The 15359-nt window shown below is 50.2% G+C and overlaps 1 protein-coding gene across 3 annotated transcripts in view; it reads right to left on the bottom strand.

Moving 5' to 3' along the window:
* LOC119965605 (hepatocyte cell adhesion molecule-like) overlaps positions 1-15359 on the bottom strand; it is a 157793-nt gene that overhangs the window by 3246 nt on the left and 139188 nt on the right. For all 3 annotated transcript variants that reach the window (XM_038796390.1, XM_038796391.1, XM_038796394.1), the window contains one exon: positions 14982-15089. In XM_038796390.1, the coding sequence (XP_038652318.1) occupies positions 14982-15089 (108 nt within the window). The remainder of the gene's footprint in view (positions 1-14981; positions 15090-15359) is intronic.

The raw sequence follows: 15359 nt of genomic DNA, 5'->3' as shown, positions 1-15359 counted from the left end.
GGGTCCAAGCAGTCCTGTTACTGCTTAGCAAAACCTTCCTGACTAACTTGCACCAGCTGCTCCATTGACCGCTGGGTCGACAAACCAGAGGTCCGGTTCTCCGCCATGCTGTCTCCCGCTGCAGCTTCAGCCCAAGCCTTCTCTGTCTTTCTGTTTCTGCCTTTACGAGCACTTCTAGTCCTTCTCTCCATGCATCGATGTGGGAATTCAGTACACAGTTGCCTCTGTCTTCAGTTTTACAGTTCAAGTCCGGTAGAAAATCGGGGGAAAAGGTCCAAAAGTCCGACCCGAGTGGGAGCCACCAAATGTGCGACTTGCTCCTTCATAGCCGCCACCAGAAGTCCCCACCCATACTTCTTGAATTCATCTGCCACTGCCTGGAAGAACCCACTCATTCTTGCCCGAGTCATATGTATCCTATGTACCACCTTAAACTGTATCAGGCCCCTCCTCACACACAAGGTCAAGTTCACCCTGCGTAATGTCTCACTCCATACGCCCCAATTAATCTCCCCTCCCAGCACCTCCTCCCACTTCTCCTTAATCCTCACCACCTGCTCACCCGCCTACTCTCCCAACCATCCATATATATCCCCAATCCTGCCCTCCCCTTCCACATCCAGAAACAGTTCCAATAGGGAGTACATCGGCAGCTTGGGGAACCCTTTCCACACCTCCCGTACACAGTCCCTTACCTGTAAATATCTAAATTCACTTCCTCTTGGGAGCTCTACCCTATCCCTCAGCTCCTCTATGTTTGCAAATCTTTCTTCCAGGTACAAATCTCTCACCCTCACCAGCCCTACCTCTCTCCACTTCCTATACATACCCTCCGTCCCCTCCAGCTCAAACCCATGGTTCTCACATAGGCTCGGCTGGATCCACACCTTCATTGTGGACTGTCCATCCGGGCTCTCCGTATATCTCCTTGCGCCAGCGGCAACACCGCCGTCACCATAACCCTCAGGCTGGAATCCCGACAGGACTCTTCTTCCAACCTAATCCATTCCACCCTCTCCCCCTCCCACCGCTGCCTCACATTCGCCGGCCAATAATAATGCAACAAGTTTGGTAACGCCAACCCCCTTCTGCCTCTGCAACAGGTTCTTCTTTACCCTTGGCACCTTCTCCGCCCATAAGAACTCTGAAATTCCTGTATCCAACTTCTGAAAAAAACGCCTTTGGTATGAAAATCGAGAGCGTCTGGAATATGAATAAGAACATTGGCAAGGACATTAATTTTAACCACTTGAGCCCTCCCTGCCAGTCAGAAGCAGCATATCCCACCTCTTAAAATCATCCCTAATCTCCTCCATCAGCTTTGTTAAATTCCGTTTACGCAGCGTTGCTCACTCTCCCGTCACCTAGATATCCCAAATGCCCAAACCTATCCCTGGCAATCTTCAATGATAGCCTCCCTAAGCTGCCTCTCTGACCCAAATCGTTTATTGGAAATACCTCACTTTTCCCCACATTCAACTTATAACTTGAGAAACCTCTCTAATAGGCCCATAATCCTCCCCATGCTCTCCAGCGGGTCCAACACATATAGCAGCATGTTGTCTACGTATAACGACAGTCGGTGCTCCCTGCTCCCCCCCTTAATCCCTTGCCACTCTATCGACCCCCGAAGGGCCATTGCCAAGGGCACTATCACTATCAGTAGCGGTGACGGCGAGCACGTCTGCCTCGTTCCCCTATGCAACCTAAAACTTTGTGAATTCATCTCATTAGTCCGTACGCTCACCACCAGGGCCACGTAGAGCAGGAGCACCCATGCCACAAACTTCTGCCCAAACCCAAACCTTCCCAGGATCTCAAATAAGTATTGCCATTTGACCCGATCGACTGCCTTCTCCACGTCCATGAAACCACCACTTCCGGTACCCGTACCTGCGACGGGGTCATAATCATGTTCAACAATCGCCTTATACGGCAGCATGGTGGCGCAGTGGTTAGCACTGTGCCTCACAGTGCCGAAGTCCCAGGTTCGACCCCAGCCCTGGGTCACTGTCCGTGTGGAGTTTGCACATTCTCCCTGTGTTTGCGTGGGTTTCACCCCTACAATCTAAAGATGCGCAGTGTAGGTTGATTGGCCACACTAAATTGCCCCTTACTTGGAAAAAATGAATTGGGTACACTAAATTTATTTTAAAAAACAATCGCCTTATATTACTGGAAAGTTGCCTGCCCTTTATAAAGCCTGTTTGGTCCTCCGCAACTCCCGGGAAACATCTTTCCATCCTCCCCGCCATCACTTGGCCAGCACTTGTACATCTGTGTTTAACAATGATATGGGCCCATACGACCCGCATTCGAACGAGTCCTTCCCCTTCTTTGGTATTAGCATAACTGTCGCCTGCGTCATCGTCTCTGGCAGCTCCCACTTCTCCAGCACCTCGCTAAACGCCTTCAGCAGATGCTAGTTCCGCCGCTAACTCCTCATAAAATTCCACCGGGTGACCATCTGGCCCTGGGTCCTTTCCCGACTTCATCCCTCTCATGCTTTCCACTACCACCTTCAGCCCTAAAGACTCCTCAAGCGCCAGCCTCTTCTCTTCGTCCAGCAGCAGGAACTCCAACCTGTCTTAAGAACCGCCCCATATCCCCCTCTTCACCCCCCCACCCCCAGGTCAGCCCTGTGCAGTTCCTTGGAATATTCCCTAAATGCCTCATTTATCTTCCCCAGCTCCGACACCACCACCCCCGACTCTGTCCGTACCGTCAAAATTTCGCTGGACGCAGCCTGCCTCCATAACTGATGTGCTGACATACGACTTGCCTTCTCCCCATACTCATACTGCACCCCCTCGCCCTGCGCAGCTGCACCACCACCCTCCCCATCGTCATTCTATTGAATTGTCCCTGTAGCTTTTTCCTTCTCGCCAATTCATCCACAATGGGCACCCTCGAATACTACCTGTCCACCTTGACTACCTCGCCCAATAAACGTTTGTACTCCTCTCTCTTTTTCCGACCTTCGTGCAAACCATCGCCTTCAGCACCTCCCAGAATGTGGCCGCCGACACCTCCCGATTTTGGTTCAACTCCACATTAATCACTGACCGCACGTCATCACAAAACCCTCTGTCTGCTAGCAACCCAGAATCTAACCTCCATTCGAACTCTCTCCATCCCGATCTAAGCCAAACCTCCAGCCAATGGGATGCATGGTCTGAAATTACTATCCCCACATACTCTGACTCCACCACCCCACCAGCACATCACGGCTCATCAGAAAAAAGTCAATTCTGGAGTATACCTTATATATGTGTGAGAAGAAGGATCAGTGCGCCCCCCCCCCTCCCCCCCCGCGGTAGTATGACTAAGGGTATTACGGTACCTGGGAGTGTGAGCTGCCATTGATGCAGAGGGCTCACTGCCCTTTGGCCCAAGTATCGTGTTCTCTGTATTCTCATTGCTCGAGAGAAAGGTAGCTCCTCCTATGAGGCGGGGTATAAGAACCCGTGGTCCCCAGCAGCCAGGCCATTTCTGTACTCCTGCTGCTGGGCTCACTTCTTGCTGATTAAAGCCTTTCGATTCGGACTACTCCTACGTTTCGTGTCCATTGATTGTGCATCAATTTAATCAGCAAGAGTTTTAAAGGATGGAGCTCCACGTCAAGCCGGAGTGTCTTCAACTCAGCCCTCACGCAGCAAATGCAACAGCCACATTTAAGCACTGGCTGGCTTGCTTCAACAGCTACCTTAGCACGGCGGAAAACGTCCCGATGAAGGAGAAAAAACTGCACATCCTCCACTCGTGCGTTGGCACTGCCATATACACGCTCATCGAGGACACGACAGACTATGACGCGGCTATGGACCTGCTCAAAGGACACTTCATACGGCCGGTAAACCAAGTCTACGCTCGGCACTTACTAGCCACAGGGCAGCATATCCCTGGTGAGTCACTGGACGATTTTTACAGTGCCCTCCTTGTGCTGGGGAGGAACTGCGGCTGCCCACAGGTGTCTGCTGCTGAGCACACTGAACTCCTAATCCGAGACGCCATCGTTGCAGGCATGCAGTCCTCGCAGATCCGCCAGAGACTGTTGGAAAGAGAAACCTTAAGCCTCACGGAGGCACAGGCCCTCGCCACCTCCCTAGTTGTCGCAAACCAAAACGCACGCTTGTACGCCCCCGACTGCGTGGTGGCTCCCTGGGCAGCGTGGAACTCAGCGTCTCTCTCCCCCACGGACTCAGACTCCACCAGGCCTGTGCCTTAGGGCGCCCTGAAAAAGCCGCGGGGCCCGTTGCTATTTTTGCGGCCAGGCGAAACACCCCCGGCAACGTTGCCCAGCCCGTATCGCAACCTGCAAGGGCTGCGGGAAGAAAGGTCACTTTGTGGCCGTCTGCCAGGCAAAGGCGGTCGCTGCGGTCCCAGGCAGCGACCGCGGGACTCCCCCTTCTCTCTCTTCAGGGGCCCCGTGTGGCCCGCGGACCTCGCTACCCCATCCCCCAACGCCACGTGCGCCGCCATTTTGGACCTCCAACTCCACGTGGGGGAACGGGCGCCTCCATTTTGTCCACCCCCCACCATGTGCGACCGACGGGCGCCGCCATCTTGGGTCGGCTCTGAGGACCCCGCGGGTGACTACTCCCTGCCTGATGAAGAGTCCGACTATCTGCCACGACTCGCTTCAGTCACTCTGGACCAGTCTCGACCCCGCACCCTCTCTACAGCAACAACAAAGATTTTACTCAACGGCCATGAGACGAACTGCCTGCTGGACTGCGGGAGCATGGAGAGTTTCGTCCACCCCACCACGGTAAGATGCTGCAGTCTCCCTGTCTACCTGGTTAAGCAAAAAATCGCCCTGGCCTCCGGCTCTCACTCAGTACAGATCACGGGGTGCTGTATAGCAGACCTCACGGTCCAGGGGAGGGAGTTTAAAAACTACAGGCTATACGTCCTCCCTCACCTCAGCGCGGCAGCACTACTGGGGTTAGACTTCCAGTGTAACCTCCAGAGCCTAACATTTAAATTCGGAGGCCCCATGCCCCCCCCCCCCCTCACTGTCTGCAGCCTCGCGACCCTCAAGGCCGATCCCCCGTCCTTGTTTTCAAACCTCACCCCGGATTGCAAACCTGTCGCCACCAGGAGTCGGCGGGACAGTGCCCAGGACCGGACTTTCATCAGGTCAGAGGTCCAACGGCTTCTGAAGGAAGGGGTCATCGAGGCTATCAACAGCCCCTGGCGAGCACAAGTTCTGGTGGTAAAGACCGGGGAGAAGAATAGGATGGTCATAGACTACAGTCAGACCATCAACAGGTTTACGCAGCTGGATGCGTACCCTCTCCCCCACGGTGGACCTCAAGTCCGTCTACCACCAGCTCCCCATCTGCGCAAGTGATCGCAAGTACACTGCGTTCGAAGCGGACAGGCGGCTCTACCACTTTTTAAGGGTTCCCTTCGGTGTCACAAATGGGGTCTCAGTCTTCCAAAGGGAGATGGACCGAATGATCGACCAATAGGGGTTACGGGCAACCTTCCCGTATCTCGATAATGTCACCATCTGCGGCCACGATCAGCAGGACCACGACACCAATCTCCGCAAATTCCTCCAAACCGCAAAGCTCCTGAACCTGACCCACAACAAGGACAAATGCACCGACCGTCTAGCCATCCTCGGCTACGTATTGCGTAATGGAGTGATAGGCCCCGAGCCGGAATGCATGTGCCCCTTGATGGAGCTCCCCCTCCCCCACTGCCCCAAAGCCCTCAAGCGCTGCCTTGGTTTTTTCTCATTATTACGCCCAGTGGGTCCCCAATTACGCCGACAAAGCCCGTCCCCTCATCCAATCAGCCACGTTCCCCCTGTCGATGGAAGCCCGCCAGGCCTTCAGCCGCATCAAAGCAGATATTGCAAAGGCCACGGTGCGTGCTATCGACGTGTCCCTCCCTGTCCAGGTCGAGAGCGACGTGTCCGATGTAGCTCTGGCAGCCACCCTCAACCAAGCGGGCAGACCCGTGGCCTTCTTCTCCCGTACCCTCCATGCCATTCCTTGGTCGAGAAGGAAGTACAGGCCTACTGACCCTCCGGTCTAGAAAGCTCCAAGTCTCCCAGTGGCAGGAAGTCCTCCCAGACGCGCTCCACGCTACTAGGTCCCTCCTATGCACAGCGACCAATCAGACCCCTCACAAAAGGCTCTTCATTTTTTTCCAGGGGCACTACCACGGGGGTCTCACTTCCGGCATGGCTGAGGACACCGGGCCCGGTACTCCTGAGGAAACACGTCAGGGCACACAAAACCGACCCCCTTGTTGAGAAGGTGCGCCTGCTCCACTCCAACCCCCAGTACGCCTGCGTCGAGTTCCCTGACGGCCACCAGGACACAGTATCCCTCCGGGATCTGGCACCTGCCGGATCCAGCGCCCCCTCTACCCCCACAGAAGGACCCCTCACCCTACACCCCATGCTGCCGCCCCCTCGCGCTCCCCCTTTTGATTCGGACTACACCTACGTTTCGTGTCCATTGATTGTGCATCACACCCCCGGTTCTTAAAAAGCCACCATGGGGTCCACAAACCTTCCACGAACCCTCCCAGCACCTTTGCCATCTGGAGCTTTCCCATTGACCTGGGGCTTGGACTGTCCACCCTCGGCTCCAGCACACAGTTAAAAGTCTGCTCCCATAATCAACTGATGTGTAGCCAAATCCGGGATCGATGCTAGCAACTCCCACACAAACCCCACATCATCCCAATTCAGTGCGTATACATTCACCAATACCACCAATGTCCCGTCCAATACCCCGCACCTCCCACCTGGGTCACTCACGTCCTTCACACTCACAAGTCCTGTTGCTCATCAAAATGGCCACCCAACTTCGAGTCAAACCCCGAGTGGAAAACCTGATCCACTCATCCCATGACCAGGGTCATCTGGCCTTGGAATGTTGCTCTTTTCTCTCCCTACAGATATTGCCAGACCTGCTGATATTTTCCAGCATTTTCGCTTTTGGTTTCTGATTTCAGCATCCGCAGTAATTTGCTTTTATCCAGTGTTTAATTCACTACCACTTCTATTCCAGGAATGCCTTCCCTGAAGTACTGCTCTTCTCTCCGACAGGATTTCCATATGTCCCTCCCCCGCTAGCCACCTTCACCCCAGCCTTCAAACTCCTAAGTTCCACAAAGACACAGGATCTCTTTACCGGCCTGTTGAACCCTCGCACGTTCCACGTTTTAGCCGTCACCGGAGGCCTACGCCTCCATTCCCCTCTATCCGTCCTCTTTCGGCTCTACCCAACTCTAATTTCACCCTGTATCAGGCCCATCAAGATGGCCCCCTTCTCCACCCTGACCATTCTTCTTCTCCAATCCTGTCATGTTGCATCTCTCTCCCCTCCCCCCCTCGACCATCTCTCGTGACCATCTCCCCCCGCCTCACTTCCGTTCACTAACATTACCTGCCAATGTGGCAACTTCTGCTCTCCTACTAACTCCCCTCTCCTCCTTGATCTATGTAAAAGGCTCCCCACGGACCTCGCCCTCCCCCACCCAAACAAAGGCACATCCCAAACCACAGGTCGTTTCCTCCAAAAGAAAAGAAAAACACCGCCACAGGCAGCAGGAGTGGTGGTGGGAGGAGGGGAAGGGCTGTCCTCTTACAAACCTATTGCACCTGCTACAAATAATCGACCCAACAAGAACCCTCCACCTAAGAAGAAAAGAAAAAAAAACATTCTCCATACCCCACTCTACCCGTATCTTCCGAACAGCAAAGTACCAGCTCCTCCGTCTCCCAATAAAGTTCAGTTCTCCCCCAGTTTGTGCTCTTTAGCGAAATCGATGGCGGCTTCTGGGGTTTCAAATAATATTCCCAGCCTTCATAAGTCACCCACAGTTTTGCCGGGTAGAGCATCCCGAATCTGATCTGCCATTGACAAACCGACACCCTGGCCCTGTTAGATCCGGCAGCCCTTTTTGCCAGTTGAGCTCCAATGTCCTGGTATATATGGACCTTGTTCCCCTCGGTTTCTCCCTGGCCCACTGCAGGGTCTTTTCTTTTTCCATGAACTTGTGGAGTCTTATGATCACCGCCCGTGGTGGCTCCCCTGTTCTTGGCTTCTGCCTTACAGACCTGTGCTCTCCATCCACCTCTGGAGCCTTGTTCAGCACCTGCTCCGCCACCAGCCCTGCCAACATCCTTCGTTCCTTCCACTCCTTCAGGCAGGCTGACGATGCAAAGGTTTTTCCTTCTCGACCTGTTCTTTTGTACTTCTATCTTTGCTCTTAACGACTTGTAAAGGTCTCCCAAGAGCCCCACCTCTACCTCCAATGCCACCACTCGATCGCTGTGGTCCGACATCACCCTCTCCATCTCCCGGATCTGCAACCCATGTGCCTCCAGACACTTTTTGACCCTTTCCATCGAGCCCTTCAGGGGTGCCAAAGCCCTTTGATGGTCTTTGATCAGTCCTCCTGCATCTCTTTTCTTTGTTGATGGAACTCTTCCCTGATGAAAGCCATCAACTGCTCCATCTGGGGCCTTCCAACCTGCACCAGCCCTTCCGACTCTGCCATCTTTCCAATAACTGCTGGAGCACACGTCTCTTTCAACTCCTTGGCCAGGTCTTTCACCTTATGCCGGGTTTGGTAACCAGCAGACATGCCACACCCGAGAAGAACTTCTCCTCCAGCCTTCAGCTGCACTTTCCCGTCAAACTTTCTCCCTTTTTCGGGTAAAAAGGGCTTGGTTCTATGCCCTCAAACAGGAGTTGCGCTGTGTGCGACCACTCGCACCATGGATGCCACTGGAAGTCCCACAATGCTCCAGGTGGTCACCTCACCAATGCCCTAAACAATTGCAGTAAAACGTACCTACTCCTATACTCAAATTATCTCACTATGAAGGGTAATATACTATTTGTCTTCTTTACTGCCTGTTGTACTTGCGCGCCTATTTTCAGCAACTGATGTACGAGGACACCAAAGTCTGGCTGAGTATCCACCTCTCTCAATTTACACCCATTCAAATAATAAGCTGCCTTCCTATTTTTGCTACTGAAGCGGATACCCTCATATTTAACCACATTAAATTGCATCTGCCATAGAACATAGAACAGTACAGCACAGAACAGGCCCTTCGGCCCTCGATGTTGTGCCGAGCCATGATCACCCTACTCAAACCCACCCTATACCCACAACCCAACAAACCTTGTCGAAAGCCTTCTGAAAGTCTAAATAAACCACATCCACTTGTTCTCCCTGGTCAACTCTATTAATTACATCTTCAAAGAATTCTAGTAGATTTATCAAGTATGACTTCCCTTTCATAAATCCATCCTGAATTTGTTTGATTATACCACTGCTTTCCAAATGCTGTGCAGTGAAATCCTTGATCACGGGCTCTTGCAACTTCCCTACTACCGACATTAGTCTCTCTGGTCTATGTTACCCTGTCTATTGTTCCTTGTTTTCTCTCTACCTCCCTTTTTGAATAGCGGGGTTATATTAGCTACCCTCCAATCCATAGGAACCATCCAGAGTCCAAACAATTTTGGAAAATTACCACCAATGGCATACAATTTCTAGGGCCACTTCCTTAAATACTCTGGGATGAAAATTATCAGACCCTGGAGATTTGTCCGCCTTCAATTCCATTAATTTCCTCAAAACCATTTCTCTACAAATATAATTTTCCTTCAGCTCTTCAATTCCTCCAAACTAAAATACATTCCAGAGAGGAAGAAAGATTGTAAAAGGGGTAAAATCTATCTGTGGCTAAGCAAGGAAGTTAAAGATAACATAAAGGCAAAAAAGGAAGAACTACAATATTGCAAAGATCAGAGGTAGGCTGGAGGATTGGGAACCTTCTAAAGGCCAACAAAGGATTACTAAAAGTAATAAAAAGAGCAAAGGAAAATTATGAAGGAAATCTAGTGCAAAGTATGAAAATGGATAGCAAAAGGTCTATAAGTATCTAAAAAGAGAGTAGCTAAAGTCAACATTGGTCCCTTAGACGACAAGACTGGGGAGTTAATAATGGGGAACACAGAAATGGCAGAGACACTAAATCAATATTTTGTCTTGGTTTTCATGGTGGAGGACACAAGAATCACTCAATAGCAACATGTAATGCAGAGGTTGTTGAAAAGGAGATACTTCAAACAATTGGCATCAATAGGGAAAAAGTACTGAGCAAGTTATTGAAGTAAAGGCATAAAAGTTCCCTGGGCCTGATGGCCTGCATGGTAGGGTCTTAAAGGAATTGGCAGCAGAGATAGTGGAGGGATTGGATATAATCCAAAATTCCATGGATTCTGGAAAGGTTTCAGTGGTTTGAAAAATGGCTAATGTGTTGCCCTGTTCAAAAAGGGAGAAAGGCAGAAAGTAGGAAATTATAAACCAGTTAGTTTAATGTCTGTCGTTGGGAAATTGTTGGAATCCATTATTAAGGAAGTAGTAACGGGACATTTGAAAAGTCAAAACACAATCCATCAGAATCAGCATGGAAGTTAACGTGGATAAGTGTGAGGTTTTCTATTTTGGTCAGAGTAATAAAAAAGCAACTTATTATCTAAATGGAAAAACTGCTCAACTTCAAACTGCTTCGGCGCAAAGGGATCTGGGTGCCCTTGTGTATGAATTACAGAAAGTTAGTTTGTAGGAGCAGCAGGTAGTAAGGAAGGCAAATTGAATTTTGGCATTCATTTCTAATGGAATAGAGTATAAAAGTAGGAAAATGCTGTTGCAACTGTATGGGGCATTATTGAGATCGCATCTGAAGAACTACAGTTTTGAACCCTTACTTGAGGAAGATGTAAATGGATTAGAGGTATTTCAGAGAAAGTTCACTGGATTGATTCCAGGGTTAAAGGTCGTGTTTTATGAAGAGAGATTGGGCAGTCGAGATCTATACTCACTGGAATTTAGAAGAATGGGAGGACACCTAATTGCGGTATATAAGATATAGATATAGAACAGTACAGCACAGAACATGCCCTTCGGCCCTCGATGTTGTGCCGAGCAATGATCACCCTACTCAACCCCACGTATCCACCCTACACCCGTAACCCAACAACCCCCCCACCCCTATTTTTAAGGACACTACGGGCAATTTAGCATGGCCAATCCACCTAACCCGCACATCTTTGGACTGTGGGAGGAAACCGGAGCACCCGGAGGAAACCCACGCACACACGGGGAGGACGTGCAGACTCCGCACAGACAGTGACCCAGCCGGAAACCGAACCTGGAACCCTGGAGCTGTGAAGCATTTATGCTAACCACCATGCTACCGTGCTGCTCCGAGATGCTAGAGGGGATTGACAGAGTAGACATAGAGCAGATGTTTCCCCTGGTTGGACAGTCTAGAATGGGAGGCCATAGTTTTAGACTAAGGGGGAGGGGGGGGGGGGGGCAGATTAAAAACTGAAATGAGAAGGAATTATTTCACTCAAAGTGTTGTGGATCTGTGGAATGCTCTACCCAAGAGTGCAGTGGATGCCAGCATACTAAATAATTTTAAGTAGGAGATGGATAGATCTTTAAACAGATGAAGAGTTATGAGGAATGGGTAGAAAGGTGGCGATGAAGCTGAGATGAGATCAGCCATGATCGTATTGAATGGGGGAGTGAGCTTGAGGTTTAATGGCAGTGGTTTCAGGAATTGTTATTTGACTGATGGATGTTAAATAGTCAAAGGTTTATGATGAAGATTTATTGACTGTGTTTCAATAGAGAATTAATCATGACGCATTAACTGGAAGGATTTATTGAGGAAAGGTTCAAGTTTTATTGAGGAAAGGTTAATGCTTAAAATGTATTCATGGAAGGTGAACGGGCAAATGTTTAATATTGGTGGTTTGAAAGATGGAAGTTGTATTGATAGATACAGTATAAATGTTTCACGGGTGGAGATTTAACCCATGTATGTTTAATGGGCAAAGGCTTAGTGGATGAAGATTTATTGATGGAGATTTAATGGTAAAATAATGTGTTGAAGGTTTACTGGGAGGATAGTAGATGGACATTTATTCATGGAAGTATTATGGGCTAGTATCTAGGGCCGATTCTCTGCTGCCTACCGCCGGCAGTGGGAATCACGATCAGGAGGAGAGTACTGAGTGAAGCAAAAATCAGAATTTGTGCCCGGCACCAATTCTGACACTCTGGTCCCCTGCTGGCTGCGCTAATGAGGATGCACGCCAGCGGGCCCATGCAAATACATAACTTGTATGGATTTGAACGTCGTTAACGGGTTCGACACTGCATGCACCACACCTCTGCAATGCTCTACACCTCGCAGGGAGGAGTCATGCGGGTGTGAATTGGTGCAAGTATTTACAACGTTTTCTTACCTTCTTGCTACTCTTCAACAGCTATGGGGCAAGCGGAGCCTGGGTACCATGTTTGTTGAAGAGGAGCGAGAAGTTAAGAAAATGTTGTAAACCTGTTGGGCTGGCTCAGGGGCGGCTGCCTGAGCTATAGGGAACGACTTGGTGCCTAGTTCATGCAATTGGGCTGTCCCTGCCAGGATCGGAGTGGCCTGGTTCAGACTGCCATTGTGGCATATGTCCTGTTTCTCCCAGTGGAGTTTACAGTGGTTCTCATCGCTAGGTGCGCTTTTTTTATCCTGCCTGCAGGGTGCCAACTGGTTGTGTGGTGGAGACGTGTGCTGCCGGTCGCCTCCATGCTTAGAGGCTTGTGTCCGGCAGATCCTACAGATGGGGGTGAGTGAGGAAAGTGGGCGTTTGTTGGGACGTTAGCTGCAGTGTGATGTAGGACCTGATTGTAACAAACAAGTTGTGTCAGAGCTGGTAAGGTTTCCTGGCAAGAGCAGGATGGATGGGAACAGGGTGCAGTAAACAGGCAGCATTTGGAGAAACCTCGGGATCCTGGGGAGTGGATTAGCTAATAATGTCACTGGTGAGGCTTCAACTTTGAGAAGGGCTGTGTGCTAGGGGGTATCAAAGGCACAGTGCATGTGTCCATTGTTTGGGGTGAGCTCTGCTAATACTGCCATTGTTGCAGTATGTTATTTCAACCCACCACTTTGGTGAAGCGTACAGACTCCTAGCTGTTCACACTGCTGACTGTTCACTGTGTCCTGTATATGCTCACAGAGCCTCTGGCATATGGGATCACACCCAGGCCACCACTCAGGAAATTTCAGGCCCCAGCAGTATTATCAACGAGATAGGCATGGCCATGTTCAATCAGCGGCCCACAGGTGCTGGCGTTCCTCAATGTACCCCTCAGAAGCGCAGCTCCATAGCAGAGGAATCAGGGGATTAGCAGAGCTCACCCTGTTCCTCACCCTTATCCTGCAGGCAGGATAAAAAAAAAGCGCACCTCGCGATGAGAACCACTGTAAACTCCACTGGGAGAAACAGGACATATGCCACAGATCATATCACTGATACCTGTTGCAGCAGCCACCAGTACCCTTTTGACAGAGAAGGGTGGTGAGGATAGAAGCACCCCACATCACAGGCCAAGTGCCACTCACTGATGGGGCAGGGGTGCAGTGTGGACGACAACAAATCGAAGGGGCTGTGTGTGGAGTAGGGGGGACGGGTTGAGCAGTACATCTCAGGGTGACCATGTAACCTGGTGGCTTTGGAATCCGCATCTTGCTGACATTCAGTTTTTCCACACTCCATTCACATTGCGTGCCGGTCCACCTGGTGATGCTGGCAGCACTGACTGCCTTTGCCACCTCCTCCCAGGCACTGTTCTGGACAGCGGGCTTGAGTCTCCATCCCATCCAAGGGAGGAGGATTCCCTCCTCTCCTCAGTGGCATTGAGCAGTCGGTCCCCTTTGGATCCTGAAATCGGGGGCTGGTCTTCTCTGAGCTATCTTCTTAGCGTGTGGTTAGTGGAGCATTATAAGCACTTAAAATCAGCACCAGCTTGTCAGGCTCTTTAACACAAATACTGGCCCCCTAGCAAATAAGACGTCAGCAGCGCTGGGAATTGCCAGCAGAGTGGTGTTCCATTTGCATCAGCTGAAATCTGTTCAAATAGTGCCCCCAGCAGGAATGCAAATTGCATGCAATTCAATTCCAGTGGGAACACTTAGGGCTGGATTCTCTGTCGACCGACGCCAGAATCACAAATCGTGATCGGGTTGAGAATCACGCGTCAGCTAAAAATTGAGGTTGGCGCCCAGCGGAATACCATGCTCCGGCGCCTCAATAGCAGCATGAATACGTTCCATGCCCCATGGCAGTGTGGACATGCAAATTATACAGTAACAGCCATTCGCATCTTATTAACGGGCCTGACCTAGTAGTCTCCAGCCTCCCTGGATGCTGCACCAGGGGCGTGTGCGGAGGAGGGGTGACAAGGGAAACGGTCCCGGGTTGGGGCCAGGATTGCTAGGGGAGAGGGGGACATGCATTGGCTGCAGTGTAGCTCGTTGGACCTGGTTGGAATGGGAGTACTCAGCATGTTAACATGTCTGTACTTTACCCCCTGCAGACAACATAATTTGGTGTACAGCCAGGTGTGGTTGGCATCTGCCTGGCTGCCGCAGTCCTGGCGGATGCACTGGGACTGCATGAGCAGGAGCTGCTCAGATCCTGCCTCAGAGGAGCATGGGCCAACCAATGAGGATGGAGAGCCAGCCATCCTGCAGGCTGAGGAGAAGGTGAGAAATAGGCGTCACATCCGGCCTCATGTATACCAGCACCATCTGATGTACGAGAACCTCCCACACCGAGCAAGCTGCCATCGATTGTGAATTCACCCCTTAGTCTCCCAAACAGAGAATTTAGTCCCTGGCATTATTGGATGATGGGATGGAAATGTTATTGTTTAATGGGCAATGGTTTTATTAGTAGAGGTCTAATGGATGAGGAAATGTGCACAAATCAATTTTGTCACTGACAGCATTTAAACTTAATATATCGGGAATATGGGAAGAGTGTACAAACTGGATGGAACAGTCAAAGTAATAAAATTAATATTTTGAATAGAATTCATCATTGTATTATTGATAATGTATCAAAAAAATTATCACTTACTGTATTTCAGTAAGAAAACAAATGATAGCCCCACAATAAATAAATAAACCACCACTGTGGCAGCAATAGTTCCTGAAATGGGTCCCTCAGAAGGCTGGCATTCTGGAACTGTTGGAAAATAATGAATTTTGTTAATTTTTCTGATTAAAATTCAGTCACAAATTTAAATAATTATTACGACAAAAAATAAACTTATTTCGGAAACAAACAAATAAGTTTCCCTTAGACATTGTGTGCCAGTTGGTCATCACAATTGTAATTGGTTGGCATATAATTTGAATGATATATAGCACACCTTGGGCCATTAATTGATGACAACAGAAATTACCAAGACAACACTCACTATAGAAACATGATGGGCAAGATTCTGTCCCCAGA

Source organism: Scyliorhinus canicula, chromosome 5 (assembly GCF_902713615.1).
Source record: "Scyliorhinus canicula chromosome 5, sScyCan1.1, whole genome shotgun sequence".
NCBI classification, from domain to species: Eukaryota; Metazoa; Chordata; class Chondrichthyes; order Carcharhiniformes; family Scyliorhinidae; genus Scyliorhinus; species Scyliorhinus canicula.
This window is presented reverse-complemented; position numbering and strand designations above follow the sequence as displayed.